Source organism: Mya arenaria, chromosome 9 (assembly GCF_026914265.1).
Source record: "Mya arenaria isolate MELC-2E11 chromosome 9, ASM2691426v1".
In the NCBI taxonomy this organism is placed as follows: Eukaryota; Metazoa; Mollusca; class Bivalvia; order Myida; family Myidae; genus Mya; species Mya arenaria.
This window is the reverse complement of record NC_069130.1, coordinates 74,123,002-74,147,580: the sequence shown is the minus strand read 5'-3', so window position 1 is coordinate 74,147,580 and position 24,579 is coordinate 74,123,002. Positions and strand designations below refer to the sequence as shown.

At 37.7% G+C, this 24,579-nt stretch overlaps 2 protein-coding genes across 7 annotated transcripts in view; one reads left to right on the top strand and one right to left on the bottom strand.

Moving 5' to 3' along the window:
* Positions 1 to 3,344, top strand: part of LOC128203000 (centrosomal protein of 104 kDa-like) — a 34,875-nt gene extending 31,531 nt beyond the window's left edge. For all 6 annotated transcript variants that reach the window (XM_052904226.1, XM_052904224.1, XM_052904230.1 and 3 more), the window contains 4 exons: positions 455 to 563; positions 1,109 to 1,247; positions 1,613 to 1,759; positions 2,760 to 3,344. In XM_052904226.1, coding sequence (XP_052760186.1) covers positions 455 to 563; positions 1,109 to 1,247; positions 1,613 to 1,759; positions 2,760 to 2,830 — 466 coding nt within the window. In that variant the 3' untranslated portion in view covers positions 2,831 to 3,344. The remainder of the gene's footprint in view (positions 1 to 454; positions 564 to 1,108; positions 1,248 to 1,612; positions 1,760 to 2,759) is intronic.
* Positions 3,345 to 6,465: 3,121 nt separating this feature from the next.
* On the bottom strand, positions 6,466 to 10,413 carry LOC128203272 (endoglucanase-like). The gene is made up of 5 exons (XM_052904608.1): positions 10,347 to 10,413; positions 9,401 to 9,546; positions 8,811 to 8,925; positions 7,750 to 7,879; positions 6,466 to 6,710 (listed from the first exon to the last, which is right to left on the bottom strand). Exons 1-5 carry the CDS (start codon positions 10,378 to 10,380, stop codon positions 6,518 to 6,520), a joined length of 618 nt encoding a protein of 205 aa, XP_052760568.1. The 5' UTR covers positions 10,381 to 10,413; the 3' UTR covers positions 6,466 to 6,517.
* Between the last annotated feature and the right edge of the window lie 14,166 nt (positions 10,414 to 24,579).

Here is a 24,579-nt window from a genome sequence, read left to right as displayed (position 1 = left end):
AGGAATGTTAAATGAAATGGTTTAATGTTCATTTTCAGTGAATGATACACATAGTCTGTGAATTAAGTGATAATAACCACACTTTCCATCCATAGTCTGTAAGTTAAAGAATAGTTCGGCTACATCAGTCCATTGTTTTTGTGTTAAGTTATAGTTTACATAGGCACCCAAAACCCATGTTATTGAAATTATAAGCAAGAACTTTAGAGCAATTGTATAAAACCAATAATGAGAATAGAGGGTGACATTGATGTTTTGAACCATGTTGTCAAGGAGATTGTTCAATAACTGGCATGCGGTATAAGTGTATAAGTGAATAGCATCATACTTTATCCAAACGGTAGTTATATCACTGTTCAATTCAACCTTTTGGTTACCCTAATCTTCTGTGAGTTAATGTATAGACAAAAAATAAAGGAACTATTTTCAAGCATGGTACACTTCCATTTTACAGTATCTGTATTTTCTGCGGAGAAAAGAACCCCAGCTTTACAGAGGAAGGGCTGGATCTGCATTACTGGAAGAACTGCCCCATGCTGAAAAGATGTGCCAATTGTAAACAGGTAAATTATTTAAATTCTTTGTTCATAATCAAGTAATGAAAAGTTAAACATGTGAATTGCTCCATGTTGGAAGGTGGTGTCCATTGTTGCCTATACAGTTATTGTCATTATGGCAATTTCCAAATATTGATAGAATGATGCTACTGTTGGCATCTTTATTGGTAAATGCTGTTAAACCTTTTTTAGCTTGTTGACTGCCCAGTTGTGATAGATTTTGCCCATTGAAGCTTGTTAACATTCAAAATATTTAATTATATGAAGATTAAAGATAAAGGTGTGAGGCTTAGTTGGACTCTCTGGTCCGAGAATGAACTAGAAGTCACAAAAAGCATCGCCTGGTTCTCAAAGGACTCCAAATTTGTTGAGATGGCAAAGCAAAAAGTATGTGGGGAGGTCTTGTTATCGTTTTGAACTAAAAGTCACAAAAAGCATCATCTGGTTCTCAAATGACTCACAGTTGTTGAGATGGCAAGACAAAAAGTATGTGGAGAGGTCTGTTTATTGTTTTATTGCCCCAGTCTTTGAAACTGAGATATTTGCTTCAGGTTGTTGAGATAGCCAGCTACACTGACCACCTGTTGACCGAGTGTGAGGCCAAGTCAAACTATGCCAAGTGTAACCGCTGCACGGAGGCCATCACAAAACCTGAGTATGAACAACACGTGGCCGAGAAGGCTTGTAATGGTACGAGGGCTTGATTGATTGAGTTTGGTTCATATTAAGCTTTCTTTTTGTAGAACTTGAACTATTGGTATAAGCCCAATAGAAAAAAATGGGGGTCTAGTTTTATAATTTGATCACTAAATGATATCTCGTCTATTTTCTGATTGCCCTGAAAAAAGAAACATTTCCCATAAATTGATGAATGTTAACATGTTGATGACGTGATATATAGCTGTGGTGTTAGTAGGTGACCCAATATGGGATATACAGGGCGAAGGAAACCTTAAATGTATCATTTGCCCTTTATATTCCATATCAGGTCATCTCCTAACCCTGTTACTTATAATATGAAATATAGTATTGATTTAACATTAACATTATTCCAGCATCGAAGAACAACATGAACCATTGTCCCCTGTGCCACCAGAATCATCTGACAGGAGAGGATGGCTGGAAGAACCACCTGATGGGGAAAGATGGGTGTAAACAAAATCCACGACGACTTCTTGCTCTCAACAAACAGCCTCCCACAGGTATGTATTTGCAGTTTGTCACAGCCACTTGCTTAGAAGGTAACCTCTTTACAATGTTTTCCCATTTGATAAAATGGGAAATTCTTCAATTCTGTTTCCCAAATTTTTTTATCTTAACTAATTGACAAAATGAAAAATTCTTATTTGAAGGTGTGTTATGCTCACTGGAAAATCTTGTGTTGACTTAATGGTGAATCCATAGAGGATTATAAGTATCTATCATGTGTTTCCGGTAAGGATTAAAAAATCCAACCCGAGGGCACACGCGTAAGCATACTATACTTTCCTTAAACCATACAATAATAGAAATAAAAAGTGGCGCGTTGTTGCGCGTGACTCATCTTACATGGGGGGTGTAAGATGAGTTTTTCCAGCACCGATCACATGACCGGAAACACACGACCGGTATGCAAGAAAATTGTTTGCTATAGTGAAAGAAAGCAATATATGTCATCAATGAGCACTAAGCAGCAAAAGTTTAATTTGCCACATAGTGTATTTACTTTTGGTGAAATATAGTGCACATTTACATTCAAACTTGCCACTTGCTGACATGAGAATATTATCATGAAAGATAGTAATAAGTAAGCTGTTTACAATAACTGAATCTTATTTATATAGAGCCTAAGAGGGTAATTGTTTGTTTCAGTGTAAGATTACAATATATTTTAATAGGTGAGCACCAAGAGCTATGTTTCACAAGCGGAGTAGCGACTTTTTTTACTTTTGGTGTTTTTGAGGTGAAATATATTTCTATCTTACACTTAAACAAACATTTTTTTATTTTTTTTGTAGCATCATTTTGGAAATGAAATTGTGTCCCTGCCTTGTGCTTCCACTTGTTTGATTTTGTTGTTAGAGTGGGCTGAAACTTCAAATCTGTTTAAGATATAATTAAGATATGTTCACGGTCTGAAACAGCGAAATAATATTTTTATTTCACTGACAAAGCTCTGTTAACCACAGAAAAGCATATAATACATAATGTATATTTTTCCAGGTAAAGGTGCAGCTGCAGCATCTCGGGGAAAACCAGTTGGGGTGCGAAACTTGAAAAAGACGCCTCGATAAACCATCACCACATCACAAATACCTTAGCCGTCCATTTGCAAAGTGCGAAAATATATAGATTGTATAGTCTTTTTATACAAAGAACTACTATTAAACAGTGTAGTGATAAAATACATTTTTGTATTCACATTTATTTAATTTAGTACTATTTGTGCTATTTTAGAGCATATAAATATATATTAATTATATATATAGATATTAATTTGTTTTCATTTCATTGTTTTTAGTTCAGATCATGTCTATTTTGTTGCCTTGTGATGTTCATTAAATTATAGATTTGTTAAGCATTGGAACAAATAATATATGATGTACATTTTAGTTCAGGATGTAATAAAAACAGACTAGTTGAATAGAGTTAACCTTGCCATGTTATATTAAAATTAAAATAGAATGAACTAATTATTTTGGAAATATTTGATTTCTTTTGATGTATGAATCATGGATTCTGCTGGACCAGTACAGCTTAAAATGGTGGCATTTGTACTGATTGTCTCAAAATAAACTAGAAATGTTGTTTTCAAAGTTCTTTTTTCGAAAACTGATGTATCCCCTGAACAATGTTAGAAGGAATGTTATTTTAGAGTGAAATCATAGCTAGAAATCCTTTGCTGTGTACAACTGCAAAATGTTACTAGCAACATTCATAGTTATCAAAATCCTTACTGAGTAATGCTTCAGGCAATCTTTGTTAGAAAAAAAAATCATAGAATAAGGGGAGATAAGTTTGTATAAATGTGCCCAAGAGTAACAATTCCTGCGCTGTGCACAACTTCACAATGTTCAAAGTTTAATTCAAGTCCTTCCAGTGATATTTGATTTATGCTTCTTGTCCCATTTTCTTAAACATTCTTAAGTCCCATATACGATCTAACAGGATCAAGCAAAGCACACTATTTTGGTTTGGTCTTGGTACATTTTGTGTTAAGTTTTTATTTTGAAGAGTTTTAAGACATTGAAAATAAGTTATAAATTATTTAAGACAATCAAGATAAACTAGTTTTTATGTTGACACGTTTACTTTAAGTAATTAATTTTGGTAAATGAAATAAGAAACTTAGGCCTGTTATGCTTAAGATATTTTGTCGAAATTGTGGCCAAGTAAACAACATGTATGTTTAAAAAAAAATCTGAGTTCAAGGGGAGATAACTTTGCAAGAAAGCTGTATATATTTTAACATTGCTATATATGGTATCAAAGTTAACATTATCTATACATGGTTGCAAAGTAAACATTGCTATTTATGGTATCAAAGTTCTATATATGGTATCAACATTTACATTGCTATATATGGTAACAACGTTAACATTTCTATATATGATATCAACGTTAAACATTGCTTTATATGGTATCAACGTTAACATTTCTATATATGATATCAACGTTAAACATTGCTTTATATGGTATCAACGTTAACATTTCTATATATGATATCAACGTTAAACATTGCTTTATATGATATCAACGTTAAACATTGCTATATATGGTATCAACGTTAACATTGCTATATATGGTTTGAAAGTTAACATTTCTATATATGATATCAACGTTAAACATTGCTATATATGGTTTCAAAGTTCCTTTCTATAGTTTGCAAGTTATGCTTTGGACGGATGCTCTTTGATAAAGTAAAAGAAGAATGGGGAAAACTGATACCTAGAGTTGTAATTATTGAACTGTTCACAATTTCCTACACTTAGAAAGTGACGTCATGTATCTTCTAAGACGGAAGACATGACAGAACACATGATAAACCAAACAGATATCTCTTGTGACCGTGCCAAAGTTCCACTGACTGTGCCAAGGTTTCACTAACTGTGCCAAAGTTACACTAACTGTGCCAAGGTTTCACTAACTGTGCCAAGGTTTCACTAACCGTGCCAAGGTTTCACTGACCGTGCCAAAGTTCCACTGACTGTGCCAAGGTTTCACTAACCATGCCAATGTTTTACTGACTGTGCCAAAGTTCAACTGACTGTGCCAAGGTTTCACTAACTGTGCCAAGGTTTTACTGACTGTGCCAAGGTTTCACTGACTGTGCCAAGGTTTCACTGACCGTGCCAAGGTTTTACTGACTGTGCCAAGGTTTCACTGACTGCCAAAGTTCCACTGACTGTGCCAAGGTTTCACTAACTGTGCCAAGGTTTTACTGACTGTGCCAAGGTTTCACTAACTGTGCCAAGGTTTCACTGACTGTGCCAAGGTTTCACTGACCGTGCCAAAGTTCCACTGACTGTGCCAAGGCTGTTACGCAAACATTTACCAATATTTGGATGTACGTTGAGTAATACGATAGAAACTAAAAGGACAATCCCTAAAGCCAAAGACCCTGTTAAAATGCACAAGGCTAAGACCAGACAGGCAGACACAATACAAACTACTTACAGTCGAAACCCGTTGGCTCGGATTTCTTCTTGGCTCGAACTGGATCTAAAGGACAAGTTTCTTTAGACTGAAGGTAAGCATTCCCACTTGGTGGAATTTTCCGAGGCTCGAGGTATTTTCGCCGGTCCCTGGGAGTTCAGCCCAACGAGGTTCTCCTGTAGACCTGTGGCTCTTATTTGATTTTTGTTTGTATCTTGTATGTAAAATCTAACATGTAAAATATACGAACAAAAGCGGATTATTTGATAATTTTGTGCATATTAGAGTACAAGAACATATTGTTTTCATAATTCTAAGACCAAGAGATCAACCTAGGAATCAAAACACTCGAATTGGATACCTCGACTTTTAATTACTGAAGTGGCTGAGGAGGGCTAAGTATGTTAACACTTAAAAAGTTTTCATTTATTATTTGAGGTACAATTGTTTCCAGTGAGTGAACATGAAGTGCCCGTTACATGTTTTGGGGAATTGGGAGTTGGCCAAATGTTGTGAAGCCACATATATGTATTATCATAGTTTAGGTTAAGAGCCATTTACATCCGAAGGCATAACATGGTCGAGACCGTCTACACAAACGATTTTAAGCTGAGGTCTGAAGTTGTTATTAATAACTATGAGATAACCTTGCTTGATTGTAGTATAAAATCAACGCACGAACAATTAAAATAACTTTTAAATGAATACGCTCGGAAAACTGCAAAATTCTTAGTAAAGGCGTTTGCTTTCAGGAGAAGCAGATTATATAGACATTTAAAAATAAATTAAAAACCACAACATTTACCATGCCATGTTAACGTATCAACTGTACTACGTATACTGATTGTGATTGTACATTTATAGCTAGCTCTGTATAATGGTCACTTATAGGCCCATGACTTTTGTCTTCTTAATTAATTTACTGATAAGATAACACATGTCACTGTAATAAAAAAAATCTTACCTACATGTACTTACTAAATGCATATGCTATCGTGTTGTTATTTTTTGAAACTTAATGCAATTAAAATATTCCGTTGTAAAATTAAGCTAGTTGAAGTGTTCAAATTAACATATGTACATAATGGCATATATTTTGCTTCCTAATTCAATCTGAAAAATTTAAAACTTAACTGTTTTTTGTACTATGTAGGATTTAAGATTCAAACATATTTATAAGTAACGTAAACATAATGTTTCTTGTTACATAGTCAATCGGACCTCGAAACACCCTGTTCATAGCGGCGATCCCTTAGATTTGAAACAAAGCAAAGACCTTCTAAAATGTATTCATGTTATACTTCACAAGCAAGACCAGGGGTATTCTATTTCCCATGACCGCTGCATTGACACGAGTGGTACATGGCATCACTGGCTGTTCTGCCGTCCGCATTGTGCGCTGCGGTACAGTCTGCAAACTCCCATGTCACCTCCGGATTCTTGTCAGCCCAACCGATTGCGCTCAGCTGCCCTGCACCATTTTCAAGGTCGAAATGGTTGTGGTAGCCATCTTGGTTTCTAAACAAAATGAATATTCCGTGTGTACCAATGACAGCAATCTGATAATACCTTTACAGCTACACTCTCCAATATTTGCAATTTTGACTCTCTTTTTTGTTAAAACTAGCTGATTTTTGTATCAATGCATTGTTTAGTCATATAAGCAGTAATGCTAACATTTAGTAGAAAATATCGGTCCTTTACATCCAGTTCGAGCCAAGGAGATAATCGAGCCAAGCGAGTCGAGCCAACAGTGTTCAACTGTATATAAAATAACTTGTCCTGGGTTCTGCTCTATATGATTTAAACTTACATAAATTTTTCAATAACATATATGGCCCAGGTAGTAAGATGGCGCACCCAAATGGTCGTCAAGCGGTACAGTAAATTCCGGATATAACGACTCCAAATATAACGAACAAATTATTTATGTATTGGTTAGAGTTTTTTTAAGTATTCTTTTCGTGAATAAGTGATCTATGAGAGCGGATCGCAGCGAAATCTGCGTTTACACTGAAAATGCGCCTTTGCATACATGTGTAAACAGTAAACGTGTCTATATGCGCATGCGCATTCATAGAAAATTACTTTATCACGAATATACGTCTTTAGCAATACAATACAATTATTCACAAACATGAAACTAAACATTTTAAAAATCCAGCGCTCCTGATTGGCTGAAAATGAAGGGCAAAGATCAAATGCTTTTGATGATGCAAAAGCAATTCTTAAATCTTTCAAAGTAATATAAGTACGTGTTTCGAAGAACATACTGTGGTGTGTTTGGTCCTTGTTCAATAAAGTGCGAACTAATCTAAGACATCGTTGGTAACATTTTAACGTGAATTATTTGAGCATGTACTCGTATATAAAAAAAAACTGTACAGCTGAAAAAGTTGTTTAAAATAATGTTAGAAATACTGCAAACCATAATATGTGTGTCTCTTTTGAGTAAACTATTCAGAGCTTGTTGAGGACTTGGACCTTTTGAACATAGTATTTGGAACAGAAATCGATCTGAGACTAGCAACTGAAATTATGTGCAGCCTGTAATTACTTGAAACCGTTGCTTGCTGACTGACTGCACCACCGAGTGTTTGGGTATACGTTCGGGCATAGATTTGTGACCATGAACACGTGACTCTGTCCTTCACTTACATGTCCACCCTGGCCGTCAACCCAGCCACCTGTATATTGAAAGAAGTATGGAATGATTAATCAAGCATGTTAAATGTATTGTATGACCACATTTGACTTAAAAATACTCTAGTGTAAGGTCAAGTTTAAACATTTTTGATATATTATAGAAAAACATATTGCATTATTGTAACCAGGAAATGGGTAATTTTCCTATTGTTCACTAGTTGATCTTATATATTTCATACTTGAAAATCAATCATCAAGAAACCACAATACATGGTTGCTTCATAGTCGAGAGCATTTTGACACACACAAAATAAAATGCAAATGCTTGAAGCAAAAATCTGATAAAATCTTCTTTCGTAAAATTTGCTCAATTCATTAAAACACCAAAACATTTTGTAAAGGACAACAAGAACAACAACAACTGCGCTAAAGTATTCTCTTGTAATTATTGGGTTAATTTTTCGGACCTTCCTTTTGAATGGGTACCATGATGCTTTCACTCCATGTTTTGGGAAATTGTCCATGTATATTCGATGTTATAGCGTTACATTTTTAAAGTAAGGAAGGATAACACATGTTGTGCCCTTGAACATCTAAATGTACAATAAAAACATTACCTGGTAAACAGTTAATTTTAAACTAGAAATGCTATTAAAAGATACTTGCTTCATCTGTCATTTTGTTATCTAGAAGAAGAAGAAGAAGAAGAAGAAGAAGAAGAAGAAGAAGAAGAAGAAGAAGAAGAAGAAGAAGAAGAAGAAGAAGAAGAAGAAAAACAACAACAACAACAACAACTTCGCAACCATTAAAGGAACATTATTCGTGATTTTAGTTGGAGAAGACTTTTGGAGCAATTGTAAGTTTGAAGCAATTGTTGTTGACTGACGGTCAAAAATATAGTTCAAGTGAGCAAAATCTTTAAATAACTTTCGTGTGTTTTAGAATGGTGAATTTATAAAGGGGTATGTGTACCTGTCGTTGTGAGTCGTACACATTTGCCGCAGTTTTGGCCGCACCACGATCCTCCGGCAGCATCGAAGAAAGCCTGGTTTGGGGCGGTGTTAAACCCGTTGTGGTTCCATTGGAACTAAACATTCAAATAATGATAAGATTATGTATGTGTTATCTTTAACTATCATATATGTTAAAGATCACTATTATTAAATTGAATTAAATGATTCACATGACTCTGAGGATCTTTTTTCATTTTCAGGCAACAAAGTCGCCGTGCTAACACTAAACATGAAGGACACGTAAACACCAACTTTGTAACCGTCGCCGATATTTTAATTTTATCAACTATTTTTACTAATGCACTGGCATTCATCCGACGACTGCTGCTGCTGCTGCTTTTACTACTGCTGCTGATTCTACTACTACTACTACTACTACTACTACTACTACTACTGCTACTGCTACTGCTACTGCTACTGCTGCTGCCGCTGCTGCTGCTGCTGCTGCTGCTGCCGCCAACACCGCTACTACTACTACTACTACTTCAACTGCTACTACTAGTGCATCGTTTTTGCCTGCCTGAGTTTACCTGTTATAATTGAATCTACCTGGTTGTCACCACTTGCCGGCCCACAGCCACAGGCACCCTTGTGGTAGTCTTCGTAGTGGGTAGTCGAGGCGCACATTTTGCCGTTGTACCTTTTAGGACTTCCAGAACACTTCCCAGCGCCCTCAACGGATACGCACACTAAACCTAAAACGAAACGGTGGATTATTAACTTCTAGTACTTTGCCATACTGTAGATGACACATAAGTTTTATTTTTCGATAAAAATATCAATGTAATTTCAATGTTAACACGAAACAATTAGCCGCGAACGTTAACATGTTATCTTACGGCAGTAATATGCCACCATAGAACGGCTAATATAACAGCTATTCAACGTATGGTGGCATATAACTGCTGTAAGATAACCTGTTAACGTTCGCGAAGTGGAATTCGCAAACCATAACTAGTTAACCTGTAAGTGTTGTATAGCTGAAAGGGTAATAGGTCTGTTTTAAGTTTTATGATATGTATCTTACCAAAAAAGTATCGCGAATATTAACTAGATAGCTAGATAAATACCGCGAACATTAAGTGGTTAACACGAAACAATTCGCGTATGTTATCAAGTTATCTTACGGCAGTTAAATGCCACCATAGAACGGCCAATGTTACAGATATTCAACCAACTACGTCAATTACGACAAGTAAAGCGTACTTTAAAAGTCGAACATTTTGAAAACCTACTGCCATTCAATTGGTTCTACAATTATTTCAACCATTATAGACAAAACTATTCAGGCCGATTTGATCAAGTAGAAAATATGCGATTGTATTCCATTAAGCATTTATCTATCATTTAATGTGCATGCGTTTTCAGAAATTCAAGTTTTTAACCGAGAACAGTTGTACGCTTATTTTTTATTTCTTTTGTCATTCAAAATGGAATTAGATAATAAGATTTAATAACAAGTTCGGGATTCTAAAATAATTAATCTCAACAATACCTGCCAAGAACGACGCCACTACAAAAGCTCTCATGTTAGAAGTACGACCGACCACAGATGTTAAAGCGTTTGCAAGATCTTTATATATATATCAGTAATTTTAACTGAGCAAGATAAGAAAAAATCACCGCGCAATGCGTAAAAGACACTTGTGTGTGCGGGTATTTTGGTAGAAGGAAGAATGGAATACCCGGAGGAAACCCACTTGTCCGTCGAGGCGACCACCAACCAGACAATAATAGAGGTTGAGCAGGGATGTTAGAATTTTTAAAGCCTGCCAGTGCCTATTTGCTGCATCTTAGCTCGACCCAGCGCACTCCCATGCTTTTTAAAGAGTAGTTTGGAGGCTGAAAGAGGGGTACCATCATTATTTAGCGATGTTTAAACCCAAAGAGAACTATCTAGCTAACAAATGATCCTCAGATAGCTTGGACACTAGAATATGGCCCTACAGTCCTTTGATATTTAAAAAAATATAATAGGACATTTCAATGAACACAAAATTTTAAGATTTCTACTTGAAAAAATATCAAGAGAGGGAGAGAGGGTGGAGGGGGTGAGAGAGAATTTTATTGAAATGTCATATTATTACTTTTTAACCAATATCAAAGGTCAGTGAAGCACTAGTGGATCCAGAAGTGTGGGGGAGCAAGAATTTCCAAGATTGCATTTTGTTTCAACATAGCAGATTAATATCAATCATATATGCCCAAAGTGCACCATTTCAGAGTTGCAATTCAACAAAATTAGAGAAAAATTGATAATTATTAAGGAAGGGAACTCTTACTCAATGTTGTCAGTTCAAATTGTCCGCCTTCCTTCATTTGGTGCCTTTCTTATATTTTCTTAAGTTTTCATCCGGTTCGGAAGTTTGTTTTCTCCCATAAGCTACGCTTCCTCAAACGTCATGTCTTTGATTCATCTCTGTGAAGGGCCATATGTTCCAGCCATGTGCCGATCACCTGTGATTAAGCCCCCTAGAAGTGGATGTGCTACTACGATGACTGACGTTTAAAGCGTGACACAACAGACGTAAGAGTCAACCTCGCCTGAATTGAGGCCTATCAGACATTGTACGCATCACCTTGGGTCAGTTGCAATGTGTCAGCCCCATGGGAGGAATAGGGCCTGGACAATCATCATATCCGTTCATAATCCGAGCCGTCGAAATTGAATAATGAATTGCATTGATGAATGTTTAATTGTTTATGTCATGTTCTGTTATAGATACGCTTCCTCGGCTCTTTTCGTGCTTTCCATCCAACAAACATTTCAAGATCTTAAATATATTTTTAATTGTTCCATATATTTGTTAAAGTTTAAGTGGCACTCTTATTCAAAATCAATACAAACATATGAATAAAAAACACAAATTTCAGTAAATAAACTAAATAACACATATATGGAACATATTAATTAATGAAAACTCAAAAATATTAAATGATTGGTGAGTGCTAAAAGATTAACGCTGATCTACTATCCTCTCATAAGGAAGAAATTCCGTGCTTTCTGAACCTTTCTTTCAAATTTATCTCAGTTGTCTTTATAAGAACCATTGTTTTCGACATGTGCAAATCTTTTTTTTGGTATAATGCAACAATTGTATTAATTCTGATAAATCTTATTTGGGAGTAGATTGGATCTGTAATCTGCGGTAGAGATCCGTCACTGATGTTGGCAAATATTGTGTTAAACTTTGCATTTTTTTATATTCTCATTGTAATATTTCTTTTGATGTAATAGCATGTTATTCAAAATGCATTCTGTGTGGCCTATATGTATTTAGCAATCAATTTCATTTGAAATTGATATGTTGGTAGAAGTGTATATTATTCTACTACAAAGCTCAGCCATGCAAAATGTAAATGGAGATGAGCTAGATTTTGAAACAGATGAAAACTAGTAATGTCTGTACTATAATGAGGTCACGATATAAGGTCATATAATCACTAACGTCTCAAATATTCAACACATGTGTGTATACCATGTGATAAATTGCGTCATACATGCTACGCCGGAAGGCAATATTTTGTTTCAAAAGAAGACTTTAAACAAAGATAACTTTCCTATATCTTCCCCATTTTAAAATGAAACATAGCGCAGTCTACGCCACTTCCGTCCCCGCCTTCGGTCTTTTACCAGAGTTTGATTGAGAGTGTAGTTTCTTGAAACACTTCGACAACCCTTTTCACAATACGGACTTCTGAGGGAGCACTGTCAAAACTTTATTTTGAAAGCAGGTTTGTCGAAGTGTTTGATGACTCTAATCACCTTATCAATCTCCGGTAATAAAACGAAGGCCTGGCTCTTTAAGCGGCATAGATTGCCCGTTGTTTCATTTAAAATGGTTAAGTAAAAGTAAAGTTATCTTTGCTTTAAGTCTTCAGTTTAAGCAAAATGTTGCCTTCTGACGTAGCATATATGACGCAATTTATCACATGGTATACACACATTGGAACATTTTCCAACGAAATATCAGTTACTTTTAAAATATAAATGAAAATAGCCATGGCAAATGTTACCAAAACCTTTAATTAAAACAATATAAATGGTATAAAGATTTTTAAAGATGTTAGTATCGAGTTCGGAGCTCCAACTCAAACAAATGTTGGTGTTCGCACATAATTGAGTAGAACAATTAAAATTGATGATCTTTTCAATACATTTTTTCATTAATTTTACGTATATGGATTTTGACAAATGCAACCAAAAAAATCAGTTAAGTTAGAAAGTTAAATACAATAGGGGGACTATCTCTTCCGTAACCCACTCTGTTTTCTGCAGATCTCCAAAATAAAATTCATCTACGTGTTTGTTTATTTTAAAGGGACTCGTTCATGGCTTTTATGTTGGCAATGTATTTCTCCCACCTCAGATAAGTAGATCCAATTATTTAATCATGCTAGAGGTTACACACCACCATTGTTATTCCCTATAAAATTCAATGTAAAATTATAACTTTTAGACAACATTTAAAGGCATTTCGAGCGAATGCAGGCTATGATAACCACATATATTCTTAAAGTACAAGCTTTAAATTACCTTTTAAGCCAATACGGTGCAATTTTTAAAGTTTGTTTTTCAAGTGGAGTGATTTTTCTTAGGAATAACTTGACCCCCCTTTTCAAGTTATTCCTAAGAAAAATCACTCCACTTGAAAAACAAACTTTAAAAATTGCACCGTCCGCCATGACAGATCTTCCAAAATGACCTTTCAACTATAGGGCAGCGGTTTATGCTCTAATCTCTACTCTAAATGATAAATCAAGCAAGAATAGATACTTAAGGTATAAAAGTTTCAGGAATAATGATGGTTTTGATTTACAGTGTATTGAGCAGGTGAAAACATGTCTATCAATCATAAGAACATTTTTTTTATTGAGAATTTTCCACACAACGGAAGTACATATGACGTAATGATGACGTCATTCCTATAACTAAACCCTTCCCTGCATTTTTTATGAAAAACACTTCGATTAGTCCTGCATACATAAATACACCCTAAGCTAGCTCAATCTGATAGTCTGTGTCAGGTTTTCCAGTTTCACTGCCTGTCACCCAAGTGCCTGTGCGTCTGTATTTTCTAAGGCGTTTTGGCACAAAATGCCATTCTTTGAGGTTTTTCAACTGAACCTTGACTCAAATGGCATTCTAAGCATCAAATGGGGCACGACATTCATTTTTCAAATCCCAATGTCCAATGTCGTGCCAGCACGACTTTCACTTTTGAATGTCCAATGCCCAATGTCTCGCCAGCACAACATTCGATTTTAAATGTCCAATTTCCAATGTCCAATGTCAGCACAACATTCGATTTTGAATGTTCAATGTCCAATGTCGTATGTTTAGCTAACTTCACACAGCTTCTTTGTGCCTAATATTACGCTCTTTAGAAATGAAGAGCAACAACTGAAATGTTTTAAGTATACGGTACATGCACGGCGCCATGTCGTTCTCTGTGTCCCGTGACTTTGAATAACATTATGCACCAGTCAATTGAAACCACGCCTCCCCTCCCCTCAGATCCGGGGGGATAGCCGGGGAAATGGGCCGTGTTTGTACCTTTCAGGTGGCTTCGCGGTGTCGGGTGAATGCGGAAATTGGCAAATATAGCGGGAACATGGGCCTTACCTAGGGTCCCTGTGGTTTGGAGGCATTAGGCGAGGTTTTTATCATCAGTTCGTCCCCGATTTTATCCTGGCTTGGCTGGACCGGAGGTCAAAGTCCCTATTCATCGGACCGGGGGGGGGGGGGTTACAAGGGTTACAATTGACTATGAATAAGGCTTTTGATCGAAAATATCCAGGCCTATCCCCGTTTTTGTCGTTGGCCGCTTTTCAATTGAATATCGTTAGAACACTGATCGTATATATTCTGCCCATAACTTTACGAGTGTCCCGGGCACTCTTAAGCAGCGTGATGTTTACGACTAAGTAGGGCCCAGACCAGTACGTCATAAAAACACATCACAAAGTATTCAACAGCAACAAAATAATAATTTGTTATTTTTATTCATTCAGATCTCATACATGTTGATACATCCGTGTTCTAGTACGTCTTTCTAGCCACTAACTACCATTGTATTGTGTTTTAAGCACGATGTTATTGCTTTGAGCAAACTTTATAGCCCGGATTAACAATAAAATTCAATGGACGGTATTCAGATGCAAATTTCACTTACCAGTACGTCGATTTGACATTCCGATAAAGACGTCAAATGTTTGATATTGTATGTAAATACAAGTTACGTTTCCATTTCAAAGGAAATCATTATTCAATATATTGGCCGGAAAACAGACAACAGTGAATTTAAGGTGTCAATAAAGGTTTTAATTTACATTTGCCAGAAACATGAACATGGTCTTCACAGATACTATAATTATTAAGAAGTCAGGAATGGATACAAACCATGGATGTCTCAGAAATAAGGTAAGTCATGCAGTATTTGTTATATAATAATTGCCGTTTAATTAAATTCCGTATTTATCGACTTTTTAGTGCCGTATTTACTGGTTGAATCGCCAATATATTGGCCGTTTACATTGACATGAAACGAAATAATGAGGATTTGTTTACATAACGCACTATTCAAAAATGCAAAATTAGTTTAGGTGTGAAGCTATTTTTTCATAATATCGAATAATTAATAAAAATCAAGAAAACGACAAAACTCGTATGTTTGTCAAGGACCAGATGGAAACATCATTTTTGTATACACAATGTAACTTATCATAAAAATGAAAATAGTTTTGTTGAGATTCATATACAGGTGTGGGAGTAGTGTTCAACATATACAGTCGAACCCCGTTAGCTCGAACTTGCTTGGCTCGAATTTCTCAATGGCTCGAGGTGATTTTTAGGACCGATTTCATTATGCTGAACTTACAAATTCCCGCTAGGCTCGAACATTCCGATGCTCGAGGTATATTTGCTGGTCATGGGGAGTTCGAGCCAACGGGGTTAAACTGTATTTATGACGACAACAACGACACCGTGGCTGTCTTGCATGAAAGACAACAACACACGTCGCTTAAATGCGGTAAAGTAAATCTTAATCAAGTCTTTTTTTGGTGGCCTCTTATTTCAGGTTAATTAACAAAGAAGAAAACACAATTTCAGAAATTAGTCATGTTGAAATGACGAAATGCCTTGTCAGTAAACAGAAATGATTTCCAACCAAACGTTATCATTTACTTGGAGATCTTTATGAAATTCAAACTTCCGCCTAGCTGCGCTAGGTTTGGACGTTCATTATTCATGGAGACCTCTAAATAAGCAGAAACCTAACCCACAATTATATTACCGATTCACCTTATATAAATGAATAACGATTGACTGTCGATTTACTGAAATAAATGTATGGCAGCTATGAAAACTACAACCATTTCATTCAACAAAATATAAGGTCGAAGACTAGCTTGATTTCTTTAAAAATAAAAAAAATAAAGAATTTTAAGATGTTTTTATTTCAGTTCCTTCGCATGCTTTGTGTCTGTTGCTGTCCAACAAAAAGAGTAACACCCATGACAACTGTTAAAAGAAAACGGAGAATCGAATCCAGAGTGGTATGTATGAAGTTCCGGTAACACCAACATAGCTAACGCGATGTGACCTCTTCGCGACTGATTTCATTTGCGACAGACTGGCGATCGCTGGGACCGGTGCAGCCACGACGGATTTCATTTGCGACAGACTGGCGATCGCTGGGACCGGTACAGCCACTTCTGCCAATATTTTAAAGTAGGGAATTATTGCCGATCAGTCAGCGACAGGTTTTGAAACTTGCCTGTGATAAATGGCTGCAACGTTTCTCAGACACTTCGATAGGCATGAAACTGGTTGAAACACAGCGATAGGCCTGAAACTGGTTGATTCACTGCGATAGGCCTTGCGATAGGCCTGAAACTGGTTGAGACACTGCGATATGCCTGAAACTGGTTGATTCACTGCAATAGGCCTTGCGATAGGCCTGAAACTGGTTGATTCACTGCGATAGGCCCTGCGATAGGCCTGAAACTGGTTGAGACACTGCGATAGGCCTGAAACTGGTTGGGACACTGCGATAGGCATGAACCTGGTTGATTCACTGCGATAGGCCTGAAACTGGTTGAGACACTGCGATAGGCCTGAAACTGGTTGATTCACTGCGATAGGCCTGAAACTGGTTGAGACACTGCGACAGGCCTGAAACTGGTTGAGACACTGCGATAGGCCTGAAACTGGTTGATTCACTGCGATAGGCTTGAAACTGGTTGAGACACTGCGATATGCATGAAACTGGTTGATTCACTGCGATAGGCCTTGCGATAGGCATGAAACCGGTTGATTCACTGCGATAGGCATTGCGATTGGCCTGAAACTGGTTGATTCACTGCGATAGGCCTTGCGATAGGCATGAAACCGGTTGATTCACTGCGATAGGCCTTGCGATTGGCCTGAAACTGGTTGAGACACTGTGATAGGCCTTGCGATAGGCTTGAAACTGGTTGAGACACTGCGATAGGCCTGAAACTGGTTGAGACACTGCGATAGGTTGAGACGGATAGATGAATAGAATCTTCTGTGAATGGTTGCGGTTAATCGGGCCCTGGTCGGTGACTAGTTGCACGCCTCTTGCCTGGACACAGTGCATGATATATGATATATAAGAAAGTCATTGATGTATGATGTGAAATTTGTAATTACGTGTACCAAAATGTTGCGTAAATGCGCAGACAGGTCTTTTTAAACAACGTTGACATAGAGTAAGTTCAACGATATAGGATCGGCGCACGCATGTGAACCACACTGTAGCCTATCTGCAACCAGTCGCCGATAAAGTGACGGTCGGTCCCCGCCTTATTATAGAAGAGTCAGCATTCTTGTTTTGACGAAACTGATCGCAGCATCGTAACGTAACCAATCTGCGATTACAAACAACAACATACAAACCTGTAGAAGACCAATGAAAACTTTGAGCGACATTCGGTCGCAGGTAGTCTTTTTAACATGTCCAAAAAAATGTTTGAGAACGATTGCACGTTCTGAAACCTCAGTCAAACCTGTCATATTACTCTGAAACCTTTCGATTGTTGGTCTGTCGGCCTGTGTTTCCATCGCGAAGAGGTCGCAGCGCGATCGCAATGTTGGTGATACCCGCTGTCAATCGCCAAAAACAATAGTTGTATTGTTGCTGTGTGTTGTAAAGTCATGTTTTATTGCGCTGGTATAAGAACAGTCTTTACAATTGTAATGTTAACGTACGAACAAATAAAATAAGATTTTGAAAACATTTATTGATTATAAGAGAGTCAACGTGGCTGCATCAATGTTGGTCAAAAGAAAGCACCTCCCAAAGTATGTATTTTCAACTAGTAAAACTAAAAACTATAATCTCGAGGTTAACTGTTGTGAACAATGCTGTGTGGGTCAGACATGGAGCTTTTGTGAGTCAGACATGGAGCTTTTGTGAGTCAGACATGGAGCTTTTGTGAGTCAGACATGGAGCTTGTGTCAGTCAGACATGGAACTTGTGTCAGTCAGACATGGAGGCTTTGTTAGTTAGACATGAAGATTGTGTAAGTCAGACCTGGAGGCTGTCTAATTCATAGATGGAGGTTGTGTAAATCTGACATGTAGGTTGTGTAAGTCAGACATGGAGCTTGTGTGAATCAGACCTGGAGCTTGTGTTAGTCAGACATGGAGGTTATGTAAGTCAGACATGGAGGTTATGTAAGTCAGACATGGAGCTTATGTGAATCAGACCTGGAGCTTGTGTTAGTCAGACATGGAGGTTGTGTTAGTCAGACATGGAGGTTATGTAAGTCAGACCTGGAGGTGGTGTAAATAAGATTTGGAGGTTGTGTTAGTCAGACATGGAGGTTGTGTAAGTCAGACATGGAGCTTGTGTTAATCAGACATGGAAATTGTGTAAATCAGACCTGGAGGTTGTGTTAGTCAGACATGGAGATTGTGCTAGTCAGACATGGAGATTGTGTTAGTCAGACATGGAGATTGTGCTAGTCAGACATGGAGATTGTGTTAGTCAGACATGGAGGTTGTGTAAGTCAGACATGGAGATTGTGTTAGTCAGACATGGAGTTTGTGTCAGTCAGACATGGAGTTTGTGTTAGTCAGACATGGAGTTTGTGTAAGTCAGACATGGAGGTTGTGTAAGTCAGACATGGAGTTTGTGTCAGTCAGACATGGAGGTTGTGTCAGTCAGACATGGAGTTTGTGTCAGTCAGACATGGAGTTTGTGTCAGTCAGACATGGAGTTTGTGTTAGTCAGACATGGAGTTTGTGTTAGTCAGACATGGAGATTGTGCTAGTCAGACCTGGAGGTTGTGTTAGTCAGACATGGAGTTTGTGTCAGTCAGACATGGAGTTTGTGTCAGTCAGACATGGAGTTTGTGTTAGTCAGACATGGAGTTTGTGTTAGTCAGACATGGAGATTGTGCTAGTCAGACCTGGAGGTTGTGTAAGTCAGACATGGAGTTTGTGCTAGTCAGACATGGAGTTTGTGTTAGTCAGACATGGAGATTGTGCTAGTCAGACATGGAGTTTGTGTTAGTCAGACATGGAGATTGTGCTAGTCAGACATGGAGTTTGTGCTAGTCAGACATGGAGTTTGTGTTAGTCAGACATGGAGTTTGTGTTAGTCAGACATGGAGGTTGTGCTAGTCAGACATGGAGTTTGTATAAGTCAGACATGGAGTTTGTGTCAGTCAGACATGGAGGTTGTGTAAGTCAGACATGGAGTTTGTGTCAGTCAGACATGGAGTTTGTGTCAGTCAGACATGGAGTTTGTGTCAGTCAGACATGGAGGTTGTGTCAGTCAGACATGGAGGTTGTGTAAGTCAGACATGGAGTTTGTGTAAGTCAGACATGGAGTTTGTGTCAGTCAGACATGGAGGTTGTGTAAGTCAGACATGGAGATTGTGTTAGTCAGACATGGAGTTTGTGTAAGTCAGACATGGAGATTGTGCTAGTCAGACGTGGAGATTGTGTTAGTCAGACATGGAGATTGTGCTAGTCAGACATGGAGTTTGTGTCAGTCAGACATGGAGGTTGTGTTAGTCAGACATGGAGTTTGTGTCAGTCAGATGTGGAGGTTGTGTAAGTCAGACATGGAGGTTGTGTCAGTCAGACATGGAGATTGTGTTAGTCAGACATGGAGGTTGTGTAAATCAGACCTGGAGGTTGTGTTAGTCAGACATGAGTTTGTGTCAGTCAGACATGGAGGTTATGTAATTCAGACATGGAGGTTGTGTAAGTCAGACCTGGAGGTTGTGTAATTCAGACATGGAGTTTGTGTTAGTCAGACTTGGAGGTTGTGTACATCAGACCTGGAGGTTGTGTTAGTCAGACCTGGAGGTTGTGTCAGTCAGACATGGAGATTGTGTTAGTCAGACATGGAGTTTGTGTCAGTCAGACATGGAGTTTGTGTTAGTCAGACATGGAGTTTGTGTAAGTCAGACATGGAGTTTGTGCTAGTCAGACATGGAGTTTGTGTAAGTCAGACATGGAGTTTGTGTTAGTCAGACATGGAGGTTGTGCTAGTCAGACATGGAGGTTGTGTTAGTCAGACATGGAGATTGTGCTAGTCAGACATGGAGGTTGTGTTAGTCAGACATGGAGATTGTGCTAGTCAGACATGGAGGTTGTGTTAGTCAGACATGGAGGTTGTGTTAGTCAGACATGGAGATTGTGCTAGTCAGACATGGAGGTTGTGCTAGTCAGACATGGAGATTGTGCTAGTCAGACATGGAGGTTGTGCTAGTCAGACATGGAGTTTGTGTTAGTCAGACATGGAGATTGTGCTAGTCAGACATGGAGTTTGTGTTAGTCAGACATGGAGATTGTGCTAGTCAGACATGGAGTTTGTGTTAGTCAGACATGGAGTTTGTGTAAGTCAGACATGGAGTTTGTGTCAGTCAGACATGGAGTTTGTGTCAGTCAGACATGGAGTTTGTGTAAGTCAGACATGGAGTTTGTGTAAGTCAGACATGGAGTTTGTGTCAGTCAGACATGGAGGTTGTGTCAATCAGACATGGAGTTTGTGTAAGTCAGACATGGAGTTTGTGTCAGTCAGACATGGAGGTTGTGTAAGTCAGACATGGAGATTGTGTTAGTCAGACATGGAGTTTGTGTAAGTCAGACATGGAGATTGTGCTAGTCAGACGTGGAGATTGTGTTAGTCAGACATGGAGATTGTGCTAGTCAGACATGGAGTTTGTGTCAGTCAGACGTGGAGGTTGTGTTAGTCAGACATGGAGTTTGTGTCAGTCATATGTGGAGGTTGTGTAAGTCAGACATGGAGGTTGTGTTAGTCAGACATGGAGATTGTGTTAGTCAGACATGGAGGTTGTGTAAATCAGACCTGGAGGTTGTGTTAGTCAGACATGAGTTTGTGTCAGTCAGACATGGAGGTTATGTAATTCAGACATGGAGGTTGTGTAAGTCAGACCTGGAGGTTGTGTAATTCAGACATGGAGTTTGTGTTAGTCAGACTTGGAGGTTGTGTACATCAGACCTGGAGGTTGTGTTAGTCAGACCTGGAGGTTGTGTCAGTCAGACATGGAGATTGTGTTAGTCAGACATGGAGGTTATGTAAGTCATAAATACAGTAAACTGTTACGAGTTTAATCAATGCATTTTAATAATACGTGTATGGTATTCAGAGATTCCGGGAGCCCAGCAGTGTGGAACCAGAGAGAAGCAGACAGCCATCTTGGGTCAGCTACAGTAGCCTGTCCTCCGAGGATCTAGAAGGTAGGGGCTGGAAACGATTGATTGCTGCGTGTTGGCCTCATAGAATAAAGAAAGTTGCGTGCTTACTTTTGATGCCTCAGTATTGTGCCTGATAGATGGACGTTTGTTCAGCAATTCTGAAATACATTTGAAAAACGTGTCACGACGATGTAACTGAGTTTTTTCAAAAGGTTTGAAAACATTTTATATTCGATCAATTTCGTACCGCAACTTATGTGCCTTTAAATGGATGCTTGCATAACTGGTACGCAAAAGGAGGCTCGGTCATTTTAGTTAGATTACATTTGACCTAAAGTCTATTACACCAATGATAATTAGGTTGTATGCCAATTGCGATTATTCCTTGTACTGATTATGATAAAGTTCTCGATAAGGTAATGGTCCGAATATTGCAGCACGTTTAAAATCAGTAGATAATGGGGGCCCTTCCATTCAAATGAAACAGCTGAATGAGCACTGGGTCAACTTTCAGTCGACTTTGTTGTATTATATTGTGCTGGGTTGTGTTGTGTTGTGTTGTGGTGTATTGTGTTGGGTTGTAATGTGTTGTGTTGTGTTGTGTTGTGGTGTATTGTGTTGGGTTGTAATGTGTTGTGTTGTGTTGTGTTGTGTTGGGTTGTAATGTGTTGTAATGTGTTGGGTTGTAATGTGTTGTGTTGTAATGTGTTGTGTTGTAATGTGTTGGGTTGTAATGTGTTATGTTGTAATGTGTTGTGCTGTATTGTATTGTGTCAGCGAGAACTATAATTGTATAGCGATGAGTTAAGTCGGTTCAATCTTGAAACGATCATCGAGAACAATAGATAGCGACTGGTGAAGCTGGTTTAATCTTTAAACGGAGATTGGGAACAATAGTTTTATAACGATGGGTTTGGCCGGTTCATTATTGAAACAATCAGCGAGAACAATAGTTTAATAGCGATTGGTAAAGCCGGTTCGACTTGTCCCAGCAGTCGCCATGGTCATGGACTAGTTATTAATACTCTAGCACACTAGAAATAAGTCTAGTCTCCAAACAAGTGTTACCATAGTTGTGTTAATAGCGAAAACCCCTCCAGGCAATAGGCATACAAAACACTTTGTTTGAGACCCTATATATGCCCCCCCCCCCAAAAAAAAATATATAAATAAATTAATAAATAAATAAATAATAATAATGATAATAATAATAATAATAATAATAATAATAATAATAATAATAATAATAATAATAATTAAATGATCTCGACAATTAATACCGAGATATTTAACATATAACGTCAATGCGAACATTCGCCTGGTGGTACATACACTGTGAGTTTGGTAAGATTTTCGAAAATTGTCTAGCATTGCCAACTTTGGAGAAATCCGCTGAAGCGAAAGTGCATATAGAGTTATATAGGGAAAAAATGGTTAAACAGTGTTCACGACTTAGTCTTTCAACAGATCAACTTACTTCCTACATATATGTTAGGATAACTCTTGCCCTTGAAGATGATGGTTTTGTATTAATTGTATGATTTTTACATTTTGGTCCTTTTAAAGGGTTATGTTGGTCATTAAAACTTACATTGAAATAAGAAGATGCTAGAAATTGTTTTGCTGTTTAAAGTTATCATAGACATCCGATCGCTTAGCTTCCAACGGATTACGATGCAGATTTTTTTTCTCTTTCAAATGCACTTTTCGAAATAATGAATTTTTAAATATCTTTTGGTTCTTTTTGAACATTTATGTAAAATTTGTAGAAAATCGATGCCCAGAAATTGTGTATTCAGCTGTACGATAGTGCGAAAGCCTTTAAGCATTTTTATTTTCCATTTATGTCGGTTATTTAGAGGATGTTTTCCATTTGAAAGGCGAACTTAATAGGCTGAAGAATTGCATTCAAATTTTATTGAAAATAAGTGTCGATAAAGACAAAACAAAGGTCCTTATAATCCGTAAAGGTGATAGAATTTCAGACTATTAAAGGTTTATTTTAACGGAATATCATATAAAATAAATCGTTTATTTTACTTTCTTCGATTGTGGTTTGTTTTAACAAATTGGAAACACGCTATCTGGACAGGCATTCATTGTAATACTTTTCTTGCAATTAAACGATACCATTGCATATGTTTGGCTACTGATCTTGTCCTCGTAGTTTTGATAACATCATTTGGCCAAAAAAAGTTCTCTGTGTCCACCCACATCCCCCAAAATATGGTCGGTAGGTGGGCATTACTATCTTTTTCTATTTTTTTTATCATTATTTTTTTTTTTTTTTTTTTTTTTGGGGGGGGGGGACCCGGGTTTCTGTCCCATTCTACCTTTATTAGGGTCTATTGCTGTTGTAAAAAGTTTTTAATATAAAATGGTCAAATTTTAACATGTTCACTCATAGATGAACATTGAGGAAATTATGTCAAATAATCCGCACTACGGTAAATAAGTGTAGGGTCGGGAGGATAAAAATAGGCTCGGTCGGGTTAGTTGAAACAAACAATATTTTGTAACGCCTTAATATATTATACATAACATTTTATTACCAGACGCAGTGTCCGAATTTGTCCAAGCCACACTGATGACAGTGGTTAGATCACTGACGGTAGAGGTCGACAGGGGTACGGTCCGGGTGTCCAGCAATTCGGGTACGTTACCTACCTTCGAGGCAGTAATACATCTAGTGCATGCCATGTACGATTTCCTTTGTATGATACCTTAATTTGTTTTCTCCACTGGATTTGGTAGTGTTTATTCAACCGGATCATACTTGTTTTTGGGATATATTGACATCTAATATATTAGAATTCCACGTATGCATTCACGACATTCTGAAAATTGCCCGTGCGGGCATACAGGGGACTGGTACAAAAACGGAGGTTTCCCGATAGCAGTATTTTCTTGGGTCCAGTATGGGCCGCCATGTTGTCAGATTTTAAATACCGAGAATTTGCTTCTTGGAAAGCTTCCGAGCCCAGTGCCTTCAACAATTGTCCTGGTCGCTCCCGGGATGCGA

Coding starts and splice junctions, on each gene's coding strand:
- LOC128203272 (XM_052904608.1), bottom strand. CDS start 10,380: ATGAGAGCTTTTGTAGTGGCGTCGTTCTTGGCAG. Junction 9,547..10,346: donor AGTGGCGTCGTTCTTGGCAG/GTATTGTTGAGA, acceptor GTTTCGTTTTAG/GTTTAGTGTGCGTATCCGTT. Junction 7,880..8,810: donor TGTACGACTCACAACGACAG/GTACACATACCC, acceptor TTCAATATACAG/GTGGCTGGGTTGACGGCCAG.